Source organism: Simochromis diagramma, unplaced genomic scaffold, assembly GCF_900408965.1.
Source record: "Simochromis diagramma unplaced genomic scaffold, fSimDia1.1 OVJJ01000216.1, whole genome shotgun sequence".
Lineage (NCBI taxonomy): Eukaryota > Metazoa > Chordata > Actinopteri > Cichliformes > Cichlidae > Simochromis > Simochromis diagramma.
Window position 1 is genome coordinate 3,241,304 of NW_024386883.1, and position 25,826 is coordinate 3,267,129.

A 25,826-nucleotide genomic window follows, 5' to 3' on the forward strand; every position below is an offset into this window, starting at 1 on the left:
TAACATCTGTGTTCATCTTTTCAGAGTTGTCTGGCTCCCATATTTCATACGTCAGTTTGAAACTACTTTTTTCTTTTGTGTTTATTTTATTTGACCCATTTACTGATGCAGATAAACATACAAGAAGAACAACAAAAACTACACAGAGTTCTGGTAGCACCGTGTAGCTGTGGGGTAGCTTGCAGGGTTGGTGGTTCAAGCCTGTGCAATTTCACGCATAGTAGTGTCCTCGGACAAGACACCAAACCCATGGCTGATCTTTTTGGTGTGTGTGACTTGATAAATGAACATTTGCATTTCAATGCTTTGTAGAACTTTCAGTACCTTAGATTAAAAGGTGCTAAATTAATGCATACCATTTCATTTTATTCTAGACGTTAACTAAAAGTGACTTAAAATATCCAGAAATGCGAAACTATACAGTATTTTGGCTCTTATGTACTAAGTTGATAAAATAATGTGTTGCTACACAAACTTGGCCACAAGACTCTTGGTCTCCAGGAAAATAAAAGCCTTCAGCATCCATCTCTATCGTTAAATATGCACAAAAGATGCATTTAAGTAATTTAGGACTGGAGATGGTTGGATTGCTTGGAGATGAAATTGCTCGAGTCGCTCTCATTCTGGATAGAGTGGTGCAAAGTCTGCCTTGAAGTGGACTATGATGACTGGCTTGCAGAAACCTGTGTCTCCATTTTACTTTGACCCAGGGTGTTGCCTGCAGAAAGCGATGCAGAAGATAGAATAATGACATTTCTAGACATTTATTCACAGAAAAATTACCCAAAATGTAGCAATTTAAACTTTTAATATTACTATTAGTTGGTAGTGATACTAACTAAATATTAGTAGTGATCTTCCTAACCTTCTAATGACAGCAAATTAAATATCTTAGTAATAGTAATTTAAAAAGATCACCCGGGGCTTCCAGTAAAGCCATTAAACAACGGAATATGTTTGTAAAATACTCAAAGTCTGAATAATAAATCCCTGATTTAAAAAACAGTGACCAGATCAATTAATGGTGAAGATTTTGGAAACAGAACATCATCTATGTCCTCAGTGAGTATAGTGTAAAATCCTAGCTGGGGTTCACGATCCACACCTTCTGCATGAAATCCATTTTCAGAGATATTGAATTTTAAATTTCAAACTATGAACTTTTTATTTTTTTGTTTGTTGCAGCATAGCTCTAAATACCAGGGCTGCCGTCTGCCTATCAGTCGCCTGGTCTGTAAATATATACTTTTAAAACTCATGACATTCATAAGACCAAGTTGTACTTTGTGGTGCATGATAAACAGAATGTTCCTAATTTACCAATTTGCAAACTGGTCTGGTTTAGTATGTTGAAGTATGGGAGGTAGATGTTTCTTGGTCCGGGAGGAAAGAGATGCATTTTTCCATCAACTAATTCCACATTTTCACCAAAATCACACAGCTGAAAGAAGAGGGGGAAAAAGATCAATGTTAATGTTATGATGTTATGTTTGTCTGCTTTCAGAATATACAGCGATAATATGATGTACACATATGTGTGTGTTAGTGTTTGTGTCTTCACTTGCCTGCTTTTTCAGCAGTTTCTGCATCAGCTGTAGAGGTGTGATACTCTGTGCCCCTCTTAAGTCACTGAGCAGCAAAGTGGCCTGAGCCAGCGTAATGACAGACTTCTGTGGCAAGCGTGTCCGTCCTGACAGCAGGCTCACTGCTTTCTACACACAGGGACAAACGGCGAACGCCGAGACTGTGATTACTTTAATTCACTGCACGTTCAGTGTAGCCATGCTGATAATTATATCACAAATACAGGCTCAATCCTTGACGTCAAAAATCACACTTTCTAATGTGCACACTTCATTAGTTTTAATGAAGTCAAAAAAACAACAAGATTTTTGATCATGTGAGCCACCAACTCAAGAGTGTCCACGTTCTATTTCTAGTTTGAGACCAAAAGAGTGACTGCATTTACCTAAATCTAATCTCATTTAGCTTTTTTTCTTAGCTTTTTTATATTTACCTGCATTTATAAACAGTGACTAACAGCCACTGTCTCAGGAAACTAAGTCAGCAGACCAGAGAAAGGGGTCTCTAACTGACCTCTGTCCCATTCTGCTGAACACAAGAATCTGTGGAACGTCTTGAGGGAGTTCTTCAAACTTGGATCACGTATAGACTGATCCGAATTATTCAAAGATCATGTATAAATCTAGGTTAAATCAAGGACTGCATGGCCTTGTAATTCAACCCATCAGACATGTACACCGCATGCTCTGGTCTCCTGCTCTGTTAATGCTTTTTTCAACACGTTACTTTTGTTGCAAAAAAGAATGAAAAAAATGTGTTTGTCTTTGTGTGCAATGGTACCTGCAGCATTGTCATGCTGTTGTCAGTCTTGCCTCTCCGGGCTTCCAGTCTGGCACCTTCGACCAACAGCAGGGCTTGAATGTCAAGGTCTCCCCACAGTGCACACTCATCGAGACCCTCCTGTAACACCCGGGCTGCTTCCTCATTAATGTTCTTACCTTGAAAAGATGGTGCCACGTACATCGTAAATTAACAAAAAGTATAATAATAATAAAAATATTAGGAATATTAATAATTATAATAAAATTATAATGTGAAAAATGAGAAAGAGAAAGAGTTTGTGATCTTTTTTTAGTGATTGTATTAGTAATAATGTTTGTAGTAAGTTGTGGTACAATCCACCACTTTGAAAAAAAAAAGACAGCAAACACATGACCAGACCTGGTAAAAGCTCAATGGTGCGAGGGTTGTGGGCAACCAGGCTGTGGACCAGAGCCAAGCGGCAATGTAACCACAGATGAACTCCAATCCTCTCACTGGCCTCAACTACTCCGGGACAGTCTCCATTCTGGGCGTCTGACTCACCAAAATCTTTATCATCCTTAAGAAAGATCATGTATACAACAAATCATTTCTGCTGTCTTATTATGATTACTTAAAGAATTAAAATTCAATTCTGGTTGTAATGTAACAGTTGCTGTAACCAAGCATTCAAGGATCAACCTACTCGATTCTGTTAATGCTTTATATAAATATTTTGCCCAATCACTTACAGCCCAGGATCCTCTCACAGTCACAGGTGATGTTTGGAGCAGCTTCAAAGATGAAACTGCCGTGTCAAAGCTGAAGGGGGGGACATAAAAATGGTTAGGATAGGTAAGATATACACATGTACACAGTAGACATGCATAAAGTCATCATACCAAAGTGCCGTATGTCCTTGTTGCATGTAGAGGTTGCCCTTTAGAAGATTGGATTCTATCGTCAGTTCCAGGGTTTCCATTTTGCACAAGGAATGAGATTCAAGCTGCTCTGAAATGGTGTTTAACCACGAGGAGGCGCGTTCCAGCAAAAGGAACTGTAACAGAAGAGATGACAAATGGCAGAGAATTGACTTCATATTTCTTAAGGGTGTGCCTCACCTCATCCTACCCTGTACTTGTGAATGGATAATTATTTTACTAAGCCTGACATAATTCGGTCATATTGTTTTCATACATTTCAGTGAGGTTTTAGAAAGTCTTATCAAAAAGTCCGCGTAAATGTTACCTAAAGGACTACAAAAGGAGGAGAGGAATTCAGGAAAAAATATGTGGAATTATTGTGTGTTTTGGCATCGTTCACATTCTGCAGATCAACCTTGAGTCCTTTATTTACTGTGTGAAATACAGGAAACTTAAATTCCCAAGAGTCTTACCTTTATCCTTTCTGGGGTTAGATTCTTAGCATCAAGATTGAGAACTTTCTGCTCTCCTGTCTTTGGACAGCAGTCATCAGTGTCTGGACTGTGCTGCTCATCATCTGTTGGGTCCACCGAACAACTTGTTACGCTGATACAAACTTCTCCCTCCACAGAATCTGCAAAACATCCACACTTTTGAAATTTCACAATTGTAAAGCATCAAAACTGCCTCATCCGCTCAACTTTTTCTATCACCGAAGTTGCTTTTAAAGAGAACTTGAACATTTAGGGCACAAATACAGAACAGTATATTTTAATGTGAGTGTATGCAAATTTATTACTCCCATAAAAAATGGACAAATCATCTTTTTAGATTGCAATTTTTTTGCTAACAGTCAGCACTATGTATACAATAATGTAATTTTTTCATGTGAACGCATATATTTAATGTGAGTTTGGAGTCAATTTTACCTCTAATCTTCTTGTTTAAATCACCTCAAACAGAAACAAAACAAAAGAAAGAATTATTCTTATTACAGACCTGGCACAGGATAGCCTGCGATAGCATTAGTAAGTGCCAGAACTAGTTGAACACGAGCAAGGTTAAATCTGAGGCACAGTGCTGGTCCATACAGGGTGCAGACTTCTGGAGTAAAGTCACAGTTCACAAGTTCCTCCAAAGCCTTAACACAAGCACCGCAAACACACAGATTACATTCATAAGAATCCAATGAAGTAGATCACTTTAGAAAGCATCTATTTAAAAGAAGTTGTATGCAGCTAAAAGAGCAGCACAAAGACAAAAAAGAGGTTAGTACAGTACTTGTGTATATATGTTTGTGACTTCATGTGCATATATCTGGTTAACTTGTGTTTTCAAATTTGCCTGGAAGGCCAGAATGACAGGAATGGACAAGGGGGTTGACCCAATTCAGTATGACTAAGAGACTTAAACTCTGAAGTGTGACTTTACAGTAATGTGGAGAATACCTCTGCATTGTCCAGAAGAGACTCGTTGCTACAGAATGTCTTTGTAGGCTGCACAAAAGAAAGCAAAAACATATGTGAAATTATGACATATATCCATCAGTTCTCTTATCAGGGTTGTGGGGAGAGCATGCAAAAAGGCTGCGACCTGGTGGTGGAGTCAAACTCAGGACATTTTTGCTGTGAGGCAACAGTGCTAATCACTATACTATGAGAAAAACAGCATGTTGCAGTGTTTCAAATCAGTTTTTTACCACGTGATAACCAGAAGTTTGCAGTGCTCACAAGACAGACCAGCTCACAGTTTAAAACAGATCAGATATGACAGGCTTCCTGAGAGGGTACTGCACATGACATTTCAAGGAGAAGGCCAAAACTGCACAAGGCCAGAAGTGTAACTGAAATAATCTCAACAACAGTGAAATATTCCATATACACAAAAAAACCAATGTAATCATTACTATTACTGTATTAAGAATTCCATATGGATGATTCCATAAGTTCAATGCATTAACAAAACCTTTCCCAGTACCAGGACAACAAAGGACACGAGTGTACTGAAAATGAAAAAAATGAAAATGTGGAAAGACACTGAAAATTCTCTTTCAGCTTCTAAAAACAAAATGCTCTTACTTGGACACAGGCACTGGCAATGTATTGTCCATGAGGCAGAAGGACACCTGTTCCACGTGTGAGCTGAACTGCGTCCTTCACAGCTTCAGTGAACAGACACAGTTCAGTAAGGGCACGTATCTGCAGAAAACACGCAGGCAGATTAGAAAATCCATCATGAAAGCAAAACACTTGAATACAAACACAGGAGAAACAACAAATTCTGACCTTCAATATTTTGCCTTTAACAGTGTGCTGTACGTCTCTGCACACAGTCCCCACAAAATGTAGATAGAGGGCTAGTGTAGGAAGCAGCTGAAATTACAAACACAACTTAACACAAAGCCAGTTATTTATCATAAGCACTGATGAAAAGCGGGCAGTTTTTGTGTGTGTGTACCATGATGCAGTAGCCAGTGGTTAAAAGCCAGTGGCAAATGAAGTTCAGGCTTGACACAGTTGTGCCGAGGTGAAGCCTGTGGGGTTCGGAGAAAAGGTCAACTCCAGGGAGCAACTCATGTCCGATGCTGTAGGAGGCGTACTGGAGGTCTGTCTGGGGTTGAGCCATGGAGCAACACAGCAAACTCTAAAGAAGGAAGCAACAATGTGTAATAGACACTCCAGTCCACTGTGTCCACTTCATGCTTTGCCTTTCCAAAGCATGAAGTGGACACATGTGCAGAAGTTGCAGTAAGTTGTAATAACAGCAGAGGGAGATATTTTATTTCGAGACAACATTAAAACAATCAGGGGAAATCATTTACATAGACATTATTAACATATTTACATGTAAATACATATTAGGCACCTAGCTTAATCGTTTCTGGCGATTAAGGACTCTAGAATGCACTTTATACAATTTTTGCTCACTACTGATATCTTTGCTTAAATGTATTATCTCCCCCTGTTGGTAATGCAGCTTCTGCATGCATGTCCATTTCACCCTTTGGAGAGGCAAAGCGAACTGGGTGTCTATTACATGCTTTGCCCTTGGCATGTAGGAATGAATGCATACGCATGCATACCTACACATTAAAACACGCAACAGTATATCTGCTCAAACCATGTGTTTTACCTTAAACAGGTAAGCAGACAGGAGACAGTACTTTGTCCGCTGGTTGATATCAGAAGTTAAGATAAACCTGCAGAACCAAAAAACATGCAGCAGGAGTTGACGAAACCTAAAGGTGTATGCTTGGAAAACACATGAAAAAACACATCAAGTCAATGATAAACCTCAGTGAAACCTACTGTGCTATCTTAGCAGTGACCACAGCCGCCTGCAGACATCCCCACATTCCAGCCTGCCTTAGAATTTCTTGCAGGGAGCCATTCCCAAGCGACGCGCCATCCCATTTCTCCAAAACACCTGAGCTCTTCAAGGCACAATCTACGGCTTTACTCCAGCATGAGTGAGCAGCTCTGGAAATAAAAAACACCAGGAATAAAATTCTTACCATAATAAATCATAAATTATGCCAATCTGAGTTTTGCTTTTGATAAAAGGTTGAAAGTGCATTTAAATACAAGTAAATGCATTTAAATACAAGGCCGAAGACTTGTTCCAACACACTCGTGTACAACAGTTTGCTAACCGTGTGTTTCCACTGTAGAACTGTAGGTTTCCCAGTTCATGCAGAGCCAGAACTCTGAGGGAGTCACGGCTGTTAGCCTTCAGGTATTCTGAGGAAAAGGTGAATGATAATTATAAGGACAGTAAACCATCTGACCCACTGAAATATGTGCTCATATGTCTTCATCCTATATTGCTGTAAGGTCACTTAGTCTGCATTTGTTGATATTTGCCTTATTTATGTAAAATGTGCAATAAAAGTCTCGACAGTTTCTAAACATTTTTTGTTCTCGTACTTATAGAAGTGGAGTATGCAGAAATGATAGTCTGCAAGTGGTCACGGCTGATAGGGAAGCCATAGATAGCATCTGGAGTACTGTAGTCCTCCTCTGTCAGGTCACATGGTTGGATGTTTGGAGTGGGCATAACAACGGGACTGAAATTCACAAAGCTCGCTGAATGGCTGAGACCTCGGCTCCGACAATGCTGCGTCGGTATCATAAAACCTCACGAGGGACACAAGCAGTGCAAAAAGTATTAATTTAAAATACTGTGTGCGACATGTGTATGTGTTATTCAAACAGTGATGAACTTACAGGGTTGTGTGTTTGCCAGAAGCAGCACAAGCAGTGAGCGACTGTGCTGGAACATCTGAAGACAATATGTTTTTTTCTCAAGAGCTTGATGATAACAGCTCAGCGTGTCCTCTACATCCAGTGGGACACAAACGAGGGACATGGAGTGCTGTATCTCTGCACCTTAAAAATACAGCATGTACATGAAAATATGACACCTGCGCTGCTGCAATTGATAAGTTATTGTCTAACATTTAGTTCTTACTCTGGTATTTAGTCATTACTATTTACTGCACACAAACCAGTGTTAACATTATTTTAGATGAGCTGTTTGGCTGTGTAAACCTGTAAGATCAACCGCTTCTCGAGGAATCAAGTTTGTTAGTGCTGCTTTTTTGTGAAGGTGCCGTTTCTGTGCAGCTTGATGGATCCGACCACTGAGAAGCTGGCAGCCTGCATAACTTTTATTGGTCACCTGAAAAGCATAATATACACTCATTTACTGCACAATACAGACAATGCAAGATTGTAGACACAAATGACGACCGGTACTTATATAGCCCCTTTCTACTCAAAGAGCGTCCTACTAAAATTCTCATTCACACACATTCATAAGGTGCTTTTAGATATACCTAAGCATTTATTTCTAATATTCACACACACTCACACTCTGATAAATGCATCAGGGGCAACTTTGGTTTCTCCAAGAATACCTTGACACATGGACAGGAGGAGTCTGAGGTTGATTTAAAGGTGGTATCTCAGGTGGTAGCTAAGTGAGCCACAGTTACAGTAAATGGGAGTGTAAATGGTAAATAGACCGGCACTTTTCTACTTTATCTGAGAACTCAAAGCGCTTTACACGACTTGCCTCATTCACCCATGCACACGAGCACTTTTTTAAAAATTTTTGCTATGCTTTGTGTGTGCGTTTCTGTGTATGGGTCTGTGCTACCTCTTTTCCAGTGGCCTTCTGTGTGTTGACATGGTGTGGCTGTGGGACTGAAGGGCCTCCAAAAGAGTTTATTCTTTCAAGTAACATCCTCTGGGCGTGGACAAGCAGAGGAGTTACGATAACAGTATACCGATCCCTGGTATCATTACATAGATGGAAAGAAACACACAAAACATTGTCAGGAATGTAGATTGTGAGGAACTAAATGTCTTGGTCATTAACAAGTGAAAAAACACAGTATTTATCAAGTGTCTCTATATTACATGATTTTGAGTTTTCCTGGCTTCTTATGGTGAATTTATGTTTCATGCAAAGTACAACGACCCCACCAAAAATCTCCTGCGATGCCAAGACCTCAAAGAGCATTTGATTTACTTCTCCCTAACAAATGTTTCTATTTGTAATAAGTCTTATAGAAGACCTGAGAGGAGGACATGCAGAGGGTTGATGTGATAGATTAGGATCCATGGGATAGGTTTAGATGGAGGCAGATAATCCACTGTAGCAGCCACTAACAGAAGCAGCCAAAAGAAGAAGAAGATTTGTAGTACATCTTATTCACCGTGTGTATGAGTTGAAAAGTAAAGCAAAGTGGGCCAGGCTTTCCCACTTGCCACTGTCATGGAGCCGCTCAAGAGTGTGCAACACCAACGTGCGGACCCAACGCAGATCCACCTGGGTGCAGTCATCAAGTGGGACTGAGAAGTGGAGACTGGACTCTAGCTCATCTTCAGTCAAGTCACTGCCATACAAACTCCAGAGCTAGCAGGGGCAGAAATGCAGATGAAAATGTAAAAGTACACATACTGACATGTAAGCTGTGGTTTTGTCTTTATACTTTCCTAGGAATAAAAATATGTGCAAGTTTTTAGAAAGCAGCTATTAGTACAAATAGCAATATGTGAAGCTCACCCCTAGTTTTTGCAGCATGTCCATGATGAAGTCAGTGGCCAGCACCAGCAGTGGGGTGAGAATACTGTGTAGCTGTTCTGCTGTAATCGTACATGGAGTTTCAAGCTGAGCAGCTCTCTCTACAAGGACAGTGATTCTGCAGCTTTGGTCCCACAGTGTCTGACACACACACTGCAGAGTGGTCCAGTGGTTGCCACGATGAGCCAACACCTGGAAAATAATGAACAGTATTAGATATGAGTACATCAGAGGGACAGCTCAGGTTGGACTGTAAGTTGTGCAGAGGAGGGGGAGTGGATATACTGGACAAAGGCTGTTGAAGAAGGAGGAAAAGAGGAAGACCACAGAGAATGTTCACGTATGTAGTGAAGGAGGACATGCAGAGGGTTGGTGTAACACAGGAGGATGCTGGGGTTAGAGTTGGATGCAGATGAGCCACTGTAAAGTCATATATAAGTTTACATCCACATATGTATCAATGGTACCATAGCTCTCCGGAGATGCACAGCAACTTTGTTAATTGACTCCAGCAGTGTGGCACCAGTGCACCTCTGTGCCTCCATCTGCTGTTCCACAGAATGAGGAGAGCCCTCTCCCTCCTTACATCTGTCCTCTGCGACAGAGCCATCAACTGCTACAAAAGATTAAGACAAATGTTGACAGACAGACCAGATGCTAGCTTTTCTCTTCACTTTATTTTCCGTGTGCCTTTTTCTTCTCACCTTCCTTTCTTCCTCTATCTTTGTGAGCTGTCATCACATAGTCCATGTGATCAGATGAGTCTTCATGTAAAACAGCTTCATTTGAAGACTCCAACTCATGTTGCTGCGAGTTGTTCCTCCATACCAGGACACCAGAGTAAGCCAGAGAAAAACACAAAGGGTGAAACTGGCTGTATCTGTTAAAAGAACAAACAGTGCAGGACATTTTATAATTAGTCAACTATGTGAAGTACTACAGTATCTCAGCTCAGATAATACACGTAAAAGTAAATACATTGCCACCCAAAAACAAGGCAAAGCTGCTTAGCATCAATCAGAAAAATGTTGTTTCTTAGTGTTTGTATTCAGTGTGAGTCTTTTATTACAAAGAGAAAAAAACTGAAAAAGTAAAGAATAATATCTGGCATCTCTGTGTGTGAACCTCTGCTCCAGGTCTCCTCTGTGTTGTTGGGGCAGACGCTGGTAAAACACTGCTAAATGGGCCTGAGCCATGCAGTAGTTCAGGTGTGATCTCCACACCCTCTCCACAGCGCAAGTGTGCCTCAGCTGTAGCCTCTTCTTTTGGCGCTGCATCACAGATGAAATCATAGCAAGCAAGTTCTCCATAGCCAGCACTTCCCTACAAACATGAACACACTTATTATATATGAACTTACAGAAATGATCAAGAAACCTCCTGAAAACAGAAAAACAAAAACACAGATACTCTACCTGTGAGTCCTCATTTTCAAAAGCATATTCTGTGCCAGTTTATGCTTTGCTTGCTTTCTTGTATCATCATGTGAAGAAGAGTTCTTGTTCTGTTTAAAGGGCAGCACATGTTATTGTTTTTAGTTGATATTGCAGCAACAAAGTAAAAACAAAATTTTCTCTCAAGTCGCAGCATAATTTTGGCACTAAAACTGAGCCTGGTGAGCCAAAGATTCAGAGATGTAATGCACATTTTTGTCAGTGTAACTCAGATATTTCCTGCCCTTATTAACTACATGCATGTGTGCACATGTTGTATCATCACCTGGGAGGTTTCGTTTCCTTTTGCATTCTGGTTTCCACTTCTTTTTCTAATCTGACCGTGCCCCTCCAAACATTTAGTGGACAGTACCATCGCCTCGTCACGGCTGCCAAAGAGAAAACTATTCACGAACTTTACTTAATGAAACTGACATTCATATCTTTCTGATATCTTTAGGTGTCTTTAGCTTTTAAAAATATATTGAAGAGCTTTATATTAAAAGCACACCTGGAAAGAAACTGAAACATGCTCTGCCCCCATTCCAACACAAGGTCTATGTGGCCTTCTTTCATGGTTCTTTGGAGTAGCAGTGCAGCAAACTCAGTAAAATACACCTTGCGTCGGAGTTTCATTACTATCAAGGACACACACACGAACAAACCTACGAATTAGCAATACTAATAATTATGTCATAAAAAAATATGAAAGACTATACAGCTTACCATGCATGTAGGCATCCTTTAATGTGCCACTGGAGATCAGCTCGTACAATAAGTTTGGATCTTCTGAGACGGTTAGTGTCTGAGAAGTCTCTGGAAAAATATATGAAAAAATACATAGAAATCAGTCCAAAAATTACAGGATTTATAACAAAAATGCAAACTTTCTTCTATAAGCATTACTGTGCAAAAATCTTGTGCCATCCCTCATTTCGTCCTGATTTGTTTCAAAGAGTCAACCTTGTAATTTTTTAAGTGTTGTTGAACAACACCCGAGGCTTTCTGAAGGGTTTTGGACATATTTTGTCACTCATTTTCAGTCTAGTGCTTGTACATGACCATTTTCAGAAAATGCTTTTATTAAGCCACTTACGACTTGGCAAATAATTTTAAATTGTATCTTTTCCAGATGCTTATCATCTGGAAAGCATCATTTTTCAGGATACGATCCCAAACACATCGTCAATGCAGTAAAGGCTGAATAGAAAAACACAATATCACTAATGGATTGGCTTTTCCTCAACATTACTGAATCAGTGTAGGGTCATGTTGACAGGGAACAGAACAAAAGGCAGATAACATCCAGAGAAGAGCTTTGAATGTCCTTCAAGAAGCTCGGAGAACCATTCCTGAATTCCTGACTACTTACAAATCACAAGAAAGCCTCCCCAAGAGAGTTTAGGCTGTGTTGAAGAATAAAGATGTTCATTATTTACTATATTTCAGTGTATGTTTCCACATTTCACTAAATTACTGCACCAATTTCCCATTTACGTAGCAAAATACAAAGAAATAAGGAATGGTTTGAGACTTTTGCACACCACTAACAGGACCAGTGTGAGTACATGTGTTTATTACCAGGCTCTGGGGTGTGTGTTCCTTTTGAAACTGTTATTTTCTTGTTCTTTCTTTCCAGTGCCTTCAGCTGACGACTTATTTTCATCTCACTCTTGACTGTGGCTTGATCTGCCGTTTTACGCTATACACATGGAAATGCACAAAAATGCTAGAAGTCATACTTTACTTAAGTATATACATAATATATCACAACAGCATCCAGAAAACAGCTCTTACACCCTCAGATTGATTGGTGAGTCTCCTAATCTGCAGCTGGGCATGATAGACATCCTGAAGTAGCCTGCAGCCACAGTCCATCAGTGCTTTGGCCATCTCGTGTTTCCTGAGCACACGCAACGTCTGTCAGGAAGAACAGAAGAGTTCCCAGTTAGTTTGCACAAAGTTTTGATTTTATTCTTATTTTAAATTCCATGTGAGTCACTGTAAACACGCACACACACACACCTTTGCCAGGTAGTAGGTGATGCAGGCTATCATGTGGATAAAAGATTCTGAGGTGTTTCCAGTCCATTTTTGTTTTAGAAGACCTGAATTCTCCTCCAAAACCATCAAGCATTTTTTTAGTACCTAAACACCAGAACACAAACAGAGGTATGATTATTCATTTATAGTTCTTACTATGTTATACTGTTAATACTTTTATGGACGTGGTGGTTGCATACTTGCACCACAGAGTCACAAGTAATCTGATGGAACATTATAGGTGCCAGGAGCCCGTAGCAGCTAACTGCAGCCTGCAAAGCAGCAGCCGCATCATTCAAACACATCGCCAAGTCCATGGCCACCAGCATTCGCTCGCATTCTGCCAGTCTGGCTTCCTGTGTACAAACAGGAAGAGCATTCCATTTAGAAAATGCAAAATAAGTGTATAAGTTAGTGTCACTGCACAGTGCTCAACAAGACTCAGGTATTTACTTTTTCCCAGATAAATGGTCCATTGTCACTGAATGAGTCCCAATAGAGTGATCCCTGCTGAATGTTGATCTCTGTCTCTATGAAGATGGACGTGAGAAACAGCTGACACAAGTGAAGAGAGGAGTACTGCAGGATTTCTTTGCGTAGTCTTTAGCATGATAAATGAAGACAGAGTAGGAGGTAAGTAAATACAAAACAAAAAAGAAAATTCCTTGACAGGTACTGTGTGCTGTGTGTTTCCCTCCTCACCCTGTGGTGGCTAGTCTACCCTCTGTGCTGTTGGACTCACTGTCAGGGTAGGTGCAGTGGCTCCAAAGTTCTCTGCAGGCTCTTTTTGCTATAGCATACTGCTCTGTCTGAAAAGCCACCTGAGGAAAAAGTCAACAAGGCTAAAAACATAGCCCAAACCTTTCTCTATCTACTTGGTACAGGTGTAGAGTAGCTTGAAATTGTACCTTAGCCAAATGAGCCCAAGCAGAGAGCAGCGGTACAGGCATGGATGCCAACAGTGGTAATGTTGTCCCCCCTATAGTGCTGCCCAGTAGCTCTCCCTGACTGTTGTATGCTGCAACAGCAAACACATACTTCTGATTGGGCTCCAGACCCTCCACCCTCAGCACACACTCACCAGATACAGCAGGTACCTTGAAACAAAATCATATACACAGAGGTAAGTGATAATGACAAAAATGAGTTTCACTACACTTGATATTCTTCTTCTGTGAAGAAATAAACTGCACCATATTTCCAGTTCCTGGCAGGCTGCAGTCTCCAAGCCGGACTTTCCGGTTTATGCCCTCAGCTACCCGACTGCAAAGCTGGTACCAGCACACCTCAAAGGAAACAAAAGAAGAAAGATTTCAAAAAGTGTTGAACATGTGTGGATTATTTGCTCACTGTTAGGTTATTAAGATTAGTAAAATGATGGCCTAATTAAATGTAAATCTCACTTGTCCCTCTAAGTTATGAGGTGCTGGGGCAAAGGTCATGGAGTGGTCGTTGCGTGAGAGTAGGACAGGAGGAGGTGGAGGGCTCTGTCCGTCCTCCTTGATTACTTTGCCTTTATCTTCAGATGTAGTATTAGGAGTTGAGGACATGTACACTTTTCTCTCCTCCATACCTGCTTTCTCTATGAGGGTAGCAGCATCCTATCAACAGCGCACAGCAGTATAATTTTCACATGTCCTTAAAACTAATATTAAACACCAGTAAGTCAAAATGTGGCTATAATCAACCAAATGTTGTGAGAGTATTCTGCTTGTTTAACCTCCAACAGACTTTTGGTTTCACTGTAGTCACTTTGTTCCATGTTGTTGTACACCAGCAAAGCTTTCTGGATCAGGAACAGAGCTTTGGACACCTTGTTTTTTTTGATCCGGTCCAACAGTTCAGACTCTACAACTAAACAAAGACAGTTTACTCACAATTTATATTATATTCACACATACAACTTGTCGGTAAGCGTATTTATTTAATTCCCTCTAACTATGATTTACTGTTGCCAGATTTTAACTTCTGTTTATAAATGTGCAAGTGTGAAGTAGCAATATTTTGCCATTTCAGTCAGTGCAGAGCTTGAACTACTACCAAAATCACTGGTGAGTAAAACCACCAGAGCAACTCTGACCTGCATTTAGCTGCAGCAACTTGAGGGAAGCCCTGTGGAGGATAATGTCCAACTCTAGGTGGAGATCTTTGATCAGAAGATACGTGCATGTGGCTTCAGTTTGTCGACAGCCATTAAAGTCAGATTCTGTCTGAGTTTCCACCTCTCCTTTTTTCAGATTTACTTCATCGTCTTCATTTCTGTGTTTTGATGATTTTGGAGAGGTTGTGGAAAAAGCCGATGACTGGAGGGGACTAAATTTCTATCAGAAGAAGAACACATGCAATTTAAAAAAACAAAACGAAAAACTGCATGGCCATACAAGATTTAGTAAATAAACTCAGTAAATGTGAGAAAGAATATTTACCAACATGCTAGAAATGAGTGTGGGACAAGATGACTGTGTACCTGCATGAACGCAAAGTCAGTGAAAGCTGAGCAGTCCTGGGGGGCCAGCGTAGCTGCACCCTTTGCCAAAGCTTCGAGACCCCTCTTTACCACCTCACACACTTTCTGAAGCAGCTCTGTGCTTGAACTCTGCAAACACAAACACACATATAAAAAGTTCACTTCATACTTTCAGTAAACAAGAGACAGGACACTGCCCAATAGCACCATGCAGTATGATGTCATTTGTTCACATTTTGATGGTATGCCCAACCAGTCTATTTACATACCTCAAGAATAGAGAAAGAGTTTGGCTTTGCATCATCACAGTCTCTTTCGCAAACTGCTGGAGATAAGACATGAGAATAAAAATATTCTCAAAGCTTTGGTTTGTGTCTGTAGTTCATGTGTGCGTATGCGTGTATTTGTGACGGTGCAAGATCAAATAGATACAGTACAAACAACAATAACTTTAAATCTCCAGCAGACCGTAACAGGCCAAGTGGCAGAAAATAACCTCGCACCTGACGTTGAAGTTTCAAGAAAATATTCAGCTGCATTCTCAAGCAGCATGCCCAGTGTGTGGCTCATCTCTGCTATCATGATACAGTCAACAGCTGCCAGGTCACAGGCGAGGGCCACCTCATACAACACATAAAGACACCACAACCACTGCAAAAATAGATTTACAAACAGCAAAAAAGACAAATGAACAGAACAATGAAAATTCATGAATATACTATGCAAAGTTTTATATTTAACAGCAATAAAGTCGGAAGCAGCCGCAGGAAATGTTTTTTTGAACACACACCTTGTCATGATTTTGCAGAGGATCTCTCTGTATCACCGCTTTCATCTTACCCCACAGGAACAACACAATATCCAAAATCAGGTCTGCATCTGGCTGCACCTCCTACACAGACACAAACACACACAGCTTAAATGCTTATAAATCTCCTCCTCTGAATTCTAACTTTAGCCTGAACCCTAATCCTTTATCCTCAACACAAACACCTGCAAACAGTACGTGGCATAGAAACTTACAGGAGCAGAATCACAGACGGACTTGTGAAGGGTTTCTACCAGATCCATCAGTTTATCACTCATAGAAAGTGAAGCCTTATGTTGGTCTGTGGAAACATAAAAGAACATGACCACTTTATATTGTGATTGCTGAGATTCGTTTTGAATAATCTGAGGAACCAAAGCTCACCACTGACCACCATACTAACAATTAATCAATGTTTAGTACATTATTTGATCTAAAAACATCACAAAAAAAATAGATCCAGACATGTTTTGCAGTTGACATTTCTCATATGTACTCTATTTGATTTAGGTAAGTGGTGATCCCTGGACAGAAGTTACATAATACCTACTTGCTTTCAGTGAAATATCTAAACCTTTACCAGCTCTATTCTCACAATATTGATTGAACATTACTCAGACTTTGTGCTAGCATGCTGCTGGGGTAGCTGATTTGAAAAATTAGATTCCAGATATACTAATCTGCTGGCTAATTTTGATAAAAACTGGATGTATTACATGCGGTAAAAATACTGATAAACTCTGTAGCAGCTTAAAAGCACAAAATTCAAGGACAGGGAGGCAGAAAGCTATTTAATGAATCCTTTATTAATAAGGTTTATTTTTCAAAATAAAAGTTTGGAGCCTGAAAAATGTAATAAGTCTGTATGTGGCAGATTTAATATTGCTACCTTTGCTTGTGATGTCTTCTTTAGGAGGGCTCCTCTGGGTAGACAGCAAAATGTTGAAACTGTGAAGCAAAGCAAGCTCCTGCTTTCCCCTCCTGAATGATTGGCCATCCAAACTCTGTGATTAGAGAAAGCCAAATTAAATAAAAACTTCCCTGATGATCATTCAAACAGTGGAAGCCCCAAACCGAATCATCAATCTTGAAATGCAAGTGAAACCTGATGTATTCCACTTTTCTCATTAATATGAATTAAAGCATTTTTGCTTGTGTGCTACTTACAGTCAAAACCTGCAGCATCTCTGTGCTGAGTTCAGTAAATGCATCCTGCTGCTTGTACTGAAACAGCAGTTTGATGAACCTCACTGCAGACATGACGGGTATTTTGTTTTCTCCTAGCAACACAACACATCTCCTTATCTCATACTGACTTTTAAAGCAATGCACAAAACAAACACACATGCTCATTGTAATAAAGGACCAAAATGACTCACCTGAAATGGCTAAATCTATCAGAGTCGAATTCTGTGTCAGTACAAGAGGAGACAGGCACGGGTGGTCATCATACCTCTGCTCACCAGTGACACCTTGACAGACACGGCCATACATGTACATTACCCACTCAGAATCCCTCACCTTACTGAAATCACAAAATGTTTTTTATTGTGTACTTGTTTCACTAACCAGATAACAAACGAATTCCAGCAGACAGGAGTTCCAGGTAGACCTCTTGTAGCTCCGGATCTTCAGGCATTCTCATTTGAAGTGGCCGCGTGTTGCTGTCCCAGAGTGCTTCCAAAATGCCCAGGAACTGTGCTGCACTGCACTCAAACAAGCCTGTTAGCAGGCGCTCTGTTGGGGTACGAGGCCATGGCACCTACAGTACACACACATAGGCATGTGATTTTAGTTACAACACCGACTCACAACATTAGATTTCCTTAGAAGCAAACAGGTTGTAAAAAACAAACAGAACTAAAACAGAAATCTAGGGTTCAAACAATTAAAATATATGGCACGGGGTTATTTAATTATTATTATTATTAAAGAAATCCAACAAAGGCAATGCATAGAGTGATGGAAGATTTAAAGGTGATAACACAGTATACAGCGTTAAACAACTAACAAGAGCCCCTAAATTACACTGCATTTAAAAGTAAGAATTAACATTAAATATGATGATGTGGCAGTAAAGCAGATCCCATTACATTAGGTATGTCCTTCAGGGTGCTTTTGATTTTGGTCTTGTACAGGGTTTTGGGTCTCTTTCGGGTCTCAAATGCTGCTCGCTTGAAAATCATGGCACCAAGCTGAAAAACAGAACGCTCTCAATCACCTTTCATATGTTAACCAAAGAAGAGCACATCGATACTGTAAAACAATGACAAGGTAAGTACGCTTCTTCAGAAGTGACTATATTCAGTTGTGAGCATGTAAGTATGGAAATTGCTGTATCTAACACACTGAGAAACAACAGCATTTTATCACAACAACATAGTGTGCTGATGTATCTCAAGGACAAGTTTCTTGCCTTGATGGAGGCATCGTTGTAAGCTCTCTGAGTCTCTCTGGTGGCAGGAACTTCACTGTGCTCCCCGAGTTTTGCTAATTCATTGATTTTTCCAAGGGCTCTCCGGGCAAATTCCTGAGAGCATTTGAGGACACACAAATCCAATTAACTTTTATTGCAACAATTTGATGGTTGCATTTCAAAATAAACTATACAAACAAATGTAGTTAGCAAATATACTCATGGGTTAACCATAACAGCAAGACTTTCTTTTTGTACAGTCAAGCATGAGGAATAATTTAGTGCCTTGTGCTGATTAACAGCAGGCAGGCTAAGGAAATTACATAAAGATCAACACCAAGTTACAATTAGCATTTATTACTGATTAGATCAGCCTGTGATGGATCAAATCGTGTATTTGTAGGTGTCTGACGCTGACGTATTTCACCTCCGCCTGCACCTCAGCATGGTTGTCATAGTAACACTGGCAGACGGCACAGTAGAGTGTGACAATCACTGGCAGATACTTAGCTGTCATCAGAGGGATGGACAACTCCAAACTGATGCTTGCCCACAGGAGGTACTCCAGTGCCTGAATAGGATGACAAACGGAGGCTGTGAGTATCACAAAGTATTAAAAAGACAACTACACAATTTTATTATACACTACATTCATTATATAACAATATTACACAGATTTAGTTGTGTGTTCTGCAATGTGCAGAGGCTCAATCAACTAAAACTGAAATATTGTCACTCACGATCAGTCCAAAGCCATATTCCAACATTCAGTTAGACATTCAGTCTCTGTAACACATGATTTTCTCACCATCCTTCATGTTTTTATTTTCCTTTAGGGCAGGGGTGTCAAACTCATTTCACATCGTGGGCCAGATACAGCCCACTTTGATTGAGTAAAAAAAACTTGGAACTTGTTTGCTTATCTACTGCTTACTTTGATGTAGTATGAATGGCAATAGATGAGGTCTTTATCATTAGGAAAAGTTGTAAAACTTACAAATCACAGTTAAAAACCCCAAATGTATGCCTTTCTTCACATTTTTTAAAGTAAACCAGTGGGCCAGATCGGAGACCTTGACAGGCTGATTTTGGCCTGTGAGCCTTATGTTTGACATCCCTGCTTTAGGAATGAGTAGCAGAAGTGAAAAGTGGCAGGAGTGAACAGTACCTGCGCGCTGCACTGCATAGTCATCAAATAACGGCAGACATTGTAAATGTGTAATGAACCTGGATGACAAGAGATAGAAATACATTACTACTTAATACAATAGTAGATAAACAGTTTATGAACAGTTCATTTTCATTTTTATCTTCAAATTTTGAGAGCTCAGTTTGTTCTACCAAGATTACTCCTAGATAGAAATATCACACTGAATTATACAAGTTCTTCTAATATACCATTATATATCTGCCAGTAGAGGTGCTCGTGTTGCTGAAATGCCTGCATCATGGTCCTCATGAAGTTCAGCACACGCAGCAGTTTACAGAGCCCCTTTTGGCTGAGGAAACTGTGCTGTCTCTCCAGCTCAAATATACACAGGGCACAGCCCTGCATGGCACGTACCTGTACACACACAGACACAAACACACACATATAGAGGACAGACACACAGGCACAGACACATGGATACATACAGAATAATAGCAGATTTTTAATAAAAATGTCTCAAAATGTCAATGACCTCAGCCAATGTAGTAAACTTTCTTTGTAGCATAAAACAACAAAGCAAATCCTGTTATTACACAACATTCTAAACAGAGATACACAGGACACACACAGTCACACAGTGATGTGTACCTTACCTTCATGGCAAAGGTATTTTGGTCTGTATCAAGCCCTTCGGGGAAGAAGCAGGCCATAAACTGATCCACATTTGTGATGTCAGTTATTTTCACTGAGCTGAACTGTGACAGGTGGAGACTGTAGCCCTGCCTTAGAGCCAGCTGGTACAGCTTGAAGAAGCAGAGGGAAGAAAAATAACACTGTGAATGTGTTAACATGTAATTAATGCGCAGAAGACAACATATCCAAAGGCTTCTTATAGTTTTACTGCAGCAAAACCAAGATTGCAAATACTGAGAACAAAACCAATGGGTCAAAGTCAAGTCAAAGTCAAAGTCAACTTTATTGTCAATTCTGCCACATGTACAGGACATACAGAGAATAGAAACTTCGTTACTCTCAATCCCTAGATAAAATAGAAAATGAACATTTAAATATAAGAGTGATTAAAAATGCAAGTAAAATATTTTAAAGTAAAAAAAATTAAATAAAATTAAATAATATAATACAATTTTACATATAACAAGAAAGCTATACAATATACAATATACAATATACAATATAAGGGTAAAGAAAGCTATACAATATACAATATAAGGGTAAAAGTAGTATAAGCTATACAAATATAGCTATACAAAAAATATAGCTATACAAAAAAGCTATACAATATACAATATAAGGGTCAAGTAGTAAAACAAAGAATTCACAGCAACCAAGACTGACAATAGTGACTGAAAAAACTGTGTCGCACAGACTGAATTAATATTTAATCAAAGAAAAAGTCTGTGGTAACCAAATATTAGTAGGTATTCTAATTTGGGGGATTTGTCAAATACCTTTATTCCAAAGAGAAAATCTGCAATCTGCAACATGTGCTCCTGGTACAGTTTCAAAGGCAGTCGATGTTTGAACTTTTTCCATATCGCCACCAGAATTTTAATCCTTTGAAAATGAATTCAGAAAAGCATAGCTTTAAAATAAATAACATAAATAAGCGAACATCAACACCAAGAGATCTCTAACTGGTTCAAGATCTACGTAATATAAAATATGTTCAAATCTGTTTTTTGGGATACTGACAAACTGAACATTGTTATTTTCATTTTCTACATGATCTTTTTAAAAAGTTAAACAAGGACATTCAGTGGATGCATGATAGGAAAAAGCCTTTAATTATGCTGTGATGTACGCTGACGACTCGGTTGTTCTGTTTTTTTAATGATGCTGGCTAGCAGCAACTGTCAGCGTCTGCTAAAAAGTATAGCTTGCAGTATGATATTGAAGTTATTATTAAAGGCCACTGCAATCCTGCTTTATACAGCAGATTTGTGCTGCAGTTATAGCAAAGCAAAAAATGTAAATGGTGCACTCAAGACTTTTCTTAAGTACAAGCCAAGTGTTTGAGACTAGTAACTGGACCTTATCAAACATAAGGTCCAGGAGATAACAACAGGAGATAAGATGTACCGCAATGTAAGGAGTGCTCTGACACGTTGATAAATATGTTTTTTTCCTTTCTCGCAGTCGATTAGATGAGATGATAAGGCTGTATGAAAAAATGTTCCTATTAAGTTTTGAACTGCATATTATGGTCAAATCATAAACACCATACTAATTATAAGCTACACAGTGTATCATTTATTATTAGCTAAATACATTTTAGTGGAACAATGACGGTAATAAAAACTGCACGCAACTAGCTATAAAAAATGTATTTAAATAAGCCTACGTTGATTTAATAAGCTAAAGTTTCCTATAATAAGTCAATATGAGCTTTATAACCTAGCGCTGACTTGGCTTTTTAGCATCTCACCCTTTAGCATAAGTGCTGTTGTCCTGGTTGTTCGACGAAGCCACTTGTTTCATCAGCGTTATAAACGAGTTAATCTCTCGCTTAAAAGCTGAAAGTACTGGGTTTCTTTGATCAAGTTCCCCATAATACGACGCTGGTAAATCCATTTCTGCGTCCACAAAAACGATTCTGACCGGCTAGCACATTTATGTTGGTTATTTCCAACTACACCAACAAAACTGCTCCAGTCTAAGAGACCGGGACAAGACACATCACCATGGTAACAAGCGACGCTAATAGGGCCGGCTTTGTGGATACCGTATTTCCTGTCTTTTTCTTTGTTTCTTTTCTATTCTTTTGTTGGGTTTAAGAATGAAAACTAGTTTCCCGTGTTTAGGGAAAACTTATAGTTTGCGATAAACAACGTTAACCACGTTTTGGAGAGCCTTCCTGAAAGGCCTTAAGGGCAAGAAAAGAAAAAGGTATTCAGCACATATTTCTGCTGAGCTTTTGGACAGTTTTAAAAAGGTAACAGTTTAACAAAGACTGATTAAACATATAATGTCTTACACTTACAAAGCTTTCATTTATAATCAGTAAAATACAAATCCTTTAATTCACTACAGTCAGGGCTTTTACTGCTACCTGCCATGCTCATGCTTTAGTACCTTGGAGTGACTTTATTGCTTTCTTACTTGAATTCATTTCGACCTGTCCATAAACCTAACATTTATATTGGGCATTTATATTAATGATAGATAAAAACTCCAGCTTTAATTGGACTGGTCTTTGGCTCAGGCGCAGTGCCTGGGCTTGGTCTGCAAAGCACTAAAACTAAAATTCATGGTGTGATGGTTTAAAAGCCTCTGATGAACCTCTATGCTTGCAGATATAATTTAATGCATATAGCCTTCAGTACTAACATGACTGGGAGGATGAAAGAAATTTATTGGCACAACCAACGCAAAGGACTTCATATTTTACATCTGAGCTCATAGCAAAATGATACGCACAGTGTCATCTAATGCTGGCCCTTACAAACTCATCAGTTCCCATTCAGTCACACATCCACTCCACACACAAACCTAAAGCTCCTGGCACTCAGAGCACAGCAGGCTAATGCTCTGGCAGCTATTCCTCAAACAAACCCTCACTAAAACACACACACACACACACAGAGGCACACACACACCAGACAGGAGCATTTCCTGGGGAATGAGCATGGAGGATGTCAGCAGTATTCCTAGCCAGTGTCACCTCATGACCGAGAGAACAGGGACAGATAGAGGGTAACGGCGAGGGAGAGAACCAGTCTCAGTCAGACAGATAAAACAATGGGAGTGATGGAGGGATAAACAGTTGACATCATTGTTCCAGAAAGATCAGGCTGTTGGCAGAGTCCATATGCAAGTGTGCATGGGAGGTCACGGAGGGGAGGGGGTGCAGAGGTGGTGAACAGAGGCAAAGTCTGGCTTGGATGGGAGGGAAAGACCTATAAATTCAGTGCAGAAGAGCACAGCAGCACCCATCTCAAACCAAATCAGACCTAGTCAGCCTGCCTCGTCATTTATTACAACCCTCTTGGAATCTCACCATGGATATCCCCATCCAGTATCCCTGGTACCGCCGGGCGTTCCCACATCGATTTCCTGACCTCTCCATGGCCGAACCTCTCACTGACTGGCCAATGATGTGGCCATTCTCCTGGTCCTTCCCCTGGATGCGCCCTTTGTTTATGCGCTGGTTCAACTGGCCCGACAATGGACACAGTGAGGTAGAGTACAGTTCACCTGTGTAATTAAGATTATTACATCATGTGAGTTACGCACAAATGTCAGTGTTTTATGGCCTTTCGTTTGTGAGGTTTGGATTAATGATCATCAGAGTCAAAACCTCCACTGATATCATGAGTGTTTGTGTAATTTTCAGGCGCCAGTCCTTCATTAAACAAGATTTGTATGGGTTTTTATCCCAGGCTGACTCACTGCTCTACTGTATGTATTTAGATGCGCTTGGAAAAGGATCGCTATGTCATTTATGTGGATGTGAAGCATTTCTCCCCCGATGAGCTGTCTGTCAGCGTTAGTGATGATTTCATCACAATACACGGCAAACATGAAGACAGACAGGTCAGAGGAGCAAATTTAACACCAGAAAATAAATTTAGCCACACTGTTCTGATGCACTCACTAATTCTGTTTCAGGATGACCACGGCTATGTGTCAAGAGAGTTTCTGAGGAAGTACAGGCTTCCTTCTGGTGTGACAGGTGCTGAGGTCACCTCCAGTCTGTCGTGTGATGGTGTACTGACAATCACAGCACCTCGGTCATCTCCTGGGCCGGAGCGCAATATTCCTATTTCCTGTGAAGATGGAACACAGAAACAGAAAATGTAGAGCAGAGCCTGACGCACCAGATGCTGCTTTACTATTAACCCTTTATATTGTCTGTTATGTTGGCAGTGCCGTACACATATAGAGTAGTCATACAGTTCTAGATGTCTAAAACTGCTGTCTAATAAACCAGTTCCTAACCCCTAACTCACTATTATTGTGTTGTCTCAGCAAAACTGTAGAGCTCGTGTAACAGTCTGTTTTTGACAGTACAGCTTTTATAGACACATCATGGTGAGTTCCAGGATATTGAGCTCCCAAGAGTTCATTTCCCTATCATAAACAAACAGATTAGGCTTCTACGCAAAATAAAGTCGCACATGTAACAGTATTTCCAAAGACAAATTCATAACCACCATCAGGCATTTAGAGAAACACAATGTCTCTAGCAACCTTTCACTTCAGTGGCAAATGTGCTAGTTAGTAACTGAACCCAGACAAGCTTGCAGCATCTACTGGTTCTGCAGAGAAATACTAATACTAATCAGTACTATCCACTAAAGGTGATAACACACTAACAAAAGATGTATTTTCAGCACACAGAGCAGAGTGAGCGGGTATTAGTAAGATGCCAAATGTGCTGTGTTCATTCTGTGGGAAGAGCATTGGTTTCTGCATGTGTGAGGAGGAGGTTTTCTGGAGGCACAGACAGCCCGTTTGTTTTTAGTAAAAAAAATAACTAAATAAATAAACAGAAGAAGAAGAAAAAGCCACCAAAGGCCTCGGGACCAGGCGTGTTGAGAGAATGAGAGCGAATGAGCAAGAAGCAAAGTTGTGGACAAAGGAGAGAAACAGACAGGGCCCCTTTTTCACTGGGGAACATGACCTCTGAGCTGCTAAGGGTAGTATGATTGTGAATGTACGTGAGCGCATTTATACTTGTAGATGCAAGAATTACAACTCTATTATCTTTGTTAAGCCTTTTGGAATATTAACACTGACAACAGCAAGTAGAATAAATATGGAGATTCAAGTTCACAGGTCGGTTGTGTGTGTTTTTGAATCATTGTCAAGGTTTTCTTCTGTCTATTGTGTTGCTGTTCTCAAATGGACTTCAAATAACAACATGCACTCACTGACCACTTAATGAGGTGTTCAGTAGCTCATTAACATCAATATTGATCAGCCAATCAAATGGCAAGAACTCATGGTCATGGTCCAGATGATCTGCTGAAGTTTCAGAGTAGGAATCAGAAGCAGATGAACTACAGCTCGGACAGTCTCGGTCGTTGTGTCCTTGGGCAAGACACTTCACCCATTGCCTACTGGTGGTGGTCAGAGGGCCCGGTGGCACCAGTGTCCGGCAGCCTCGCCTCTGTCAGTGCGCCCCAGGGTGGCTGTGGCTACAATGTA

At 40.1% G+C, this 25,826-nt stretch overlaps 2 protein-coding genes across 8 annotated transcripts; one reads left to right on the forward strand and one right to left on the reverse strand.

Annotated features, from left to right (window-relative positions):
* Nucleotides 1–84: 84 nt before the first annotated feature.
* On the reverse strand, nucleotides 85–22,348 carry LOC120734312 (cilia- and flagella-associated protein 54-like). 4 transcript variants are annotated; one of them, XM_040033059.1, is made up of 57 exons: nucleotides 22,102–22,348; nucleotides 21,125–21,230; nucleotides 20,309–20,458; nucleotides 19,904–20,069; nucleotides 19,674–19,732; nucleotides 18,933–19,076; nucleotides 18,506–18,619; nucleotides 18,183–18,284; nucleotides 17,659–17,851; nucleotides 17,469–17,561; nucleotides 17,257–17,369; nucleotides 16,979–17,093; nucleotides 16,305–16,390; nucleotides 16,072–16,173; nucleotides 15,785–15,932; nucleotides 15,551–15,603; nucleotides 15,282–15,410; nucleotides 14,895–15,135; nucleotides 14,535–14,668; nucleotides 14,218–14,415; nucleotides 14,008–14,100; nucleotides 13,723–13,911; nucleotides 13,517–13,635; nucleotides 13,268–13,415; nucleotides 13,015–13,170; nucleotides 12,797–12,919; nucleotides 12,569–12,691; nucleotides 12,353–12,473; nucleotides 11,498–11,587; nucleotides 11,283–11,409; nucleotides 11,058–11,175; nucleotides 10,754–10,842; nucleotides 10,464–10,661; nucleotides 10,043–10,218; nucleotides 9,806–9,954; nucleotides 9,321–9,530; nucleotides 8,971–9,170; nucleotides 8,409–8,544; nucleotides 7,799–7,928; nucleotides 7,475–7,636; nucleotides 7,175–7,384; nucleotides 6,901–6,988; nucleotides 6,557–6,727; nucleotides 6,381–6,447; nucleotides 5,706–5,891; nucleotides 5,534–5,620; nucleotides 5,327–5,446; nucleotides 4,697–4,744; nucleotides 4,248–4,389; nucleotides 3,722–3,882; nucleotides 3,228–3,382; nucleotides 3,078–3,147; nucleotides 2,746–2,905; nucleotides 2,365–2,522; nucleotides 1,566–1,712; nucleotides 1,321–1,441; nucleotides 85–718 (listed from the first exon to the last, which is right to left on the reverse strand). In XM_040033059.1, the coding sequence occupies exons 1-57, from the start codon at nucleotides 22,245–22,247 to the stop codon at nucleotides 660–662; spliced, it is 7,599 nt and encodes a 2,532-aa protein (XP_039888993.1). In that variant the 5' UTR covers nucleotides 22,248–22,348; the 3' UTR covers nucleotides 85–659. The 4 variants fall into 4 exon arrangements, with proteins under 4 accessions (XP_039888993.1, XP_039888995.1, XP_039888994.1 ...); XM_040033061.1 differs by having other exon boundaries at nucleotides 11,058–11,160; nucleotides 15,551–15,606; XM_040033060.1 differs by having other exon boundaries at nucleotides 9,806–9,951; nucleotides 15,551–15,606.
* On the forward strand, nucleotides 22,259–25,759 carry LOC120734314 (alpha-crystallin B chain-like). Of its 4 annotated transcripts, none has more exons than XM_040033067.1 (4): nucleotides 22,259–22,360; nucleotides 23,693–23,854; nucleotides 24,087–24,209; nucleotides 24,285–25,759. In XM_040033067.1, exons 1-4 carry the CDS (start codon nucleotides 22,358–22,360, stop codon nucleotides 24,474–24,476), a joined length of 480 nt encoding a protein of 159 aa, XP_039889001.1. In that variant the 5' UTR covers nucleotides 22,259–22,357; the 3' UTR covers nucleotides 24,477–25,759. The 4 variants fall into 4 exon arrangements, with proteins under 4 accessions (XP_039889001.1, XP_039889002.1, XP_039889003.1 ...); XM_040033068.1 differs by lacking the exon at nucleotides 22,259–22,360 and adding an exon at nucleotides 22,380–22,608; XM_040033069.1 differs by lacking the exon at nucleotides 22,259–22,360 and adding an exon at nucleotides 22,380–22,562.
* Nucleotides 25,760–25,826: the final 67 nt, after the last annotated feature.

What these genes read in the sequence shown, in the direction of transcription:
- LOC120734312 (XM_040033058.1), bottom strand. Translation starts at nt 22,247, where the DNA reads ATGGATTTACCAGCGTCGTATTATGGGGAACTTGATCAAAGAAACCCA. An exon ending in CTCTGCAAAATCATGACAAG is followed by an intron (nt 15,933 to 16,071) that starts GTGTGTGTTCAA and finishes CTATTTTTGCAG; the next exon opens with TGGTTGTGGTGTCTTTATGT. An exon ending in CAAGGACATACGGCACTTTG is followed by an intron (nt 3,148 to 3,227) that starts GTATGATGACTT and finishes CCCCCCCTTCAG; the next exon opens with CTTTGACACGGCAGTTTCAT.
- LOC120734314 (XM_040033066.1), top strand. Translation starts at nt 23,675, where the DNA reads ATGGATATCCCCATCCAGTATCCCTGGTACCGCCGGGCGTTCCCACAT. An exon ending in CCGACAATGGACACAGTGAG is followed by an intron (nt 23,855 to 24,086) that starts GTAGAGTACAGT and finishes GTATGTATTTAG; the next exon opens with ATGCGCTTGGAAAAGGATCG. An exon ending in GCAAACATGAAGACAGACAG is followed by an intron (nt 24,210 to 24,284) that starts GTCAGAGGAGCA and finishes ATTCTGTTTCAG; the next exon opens with GATGACCACGGCTATGTGTC.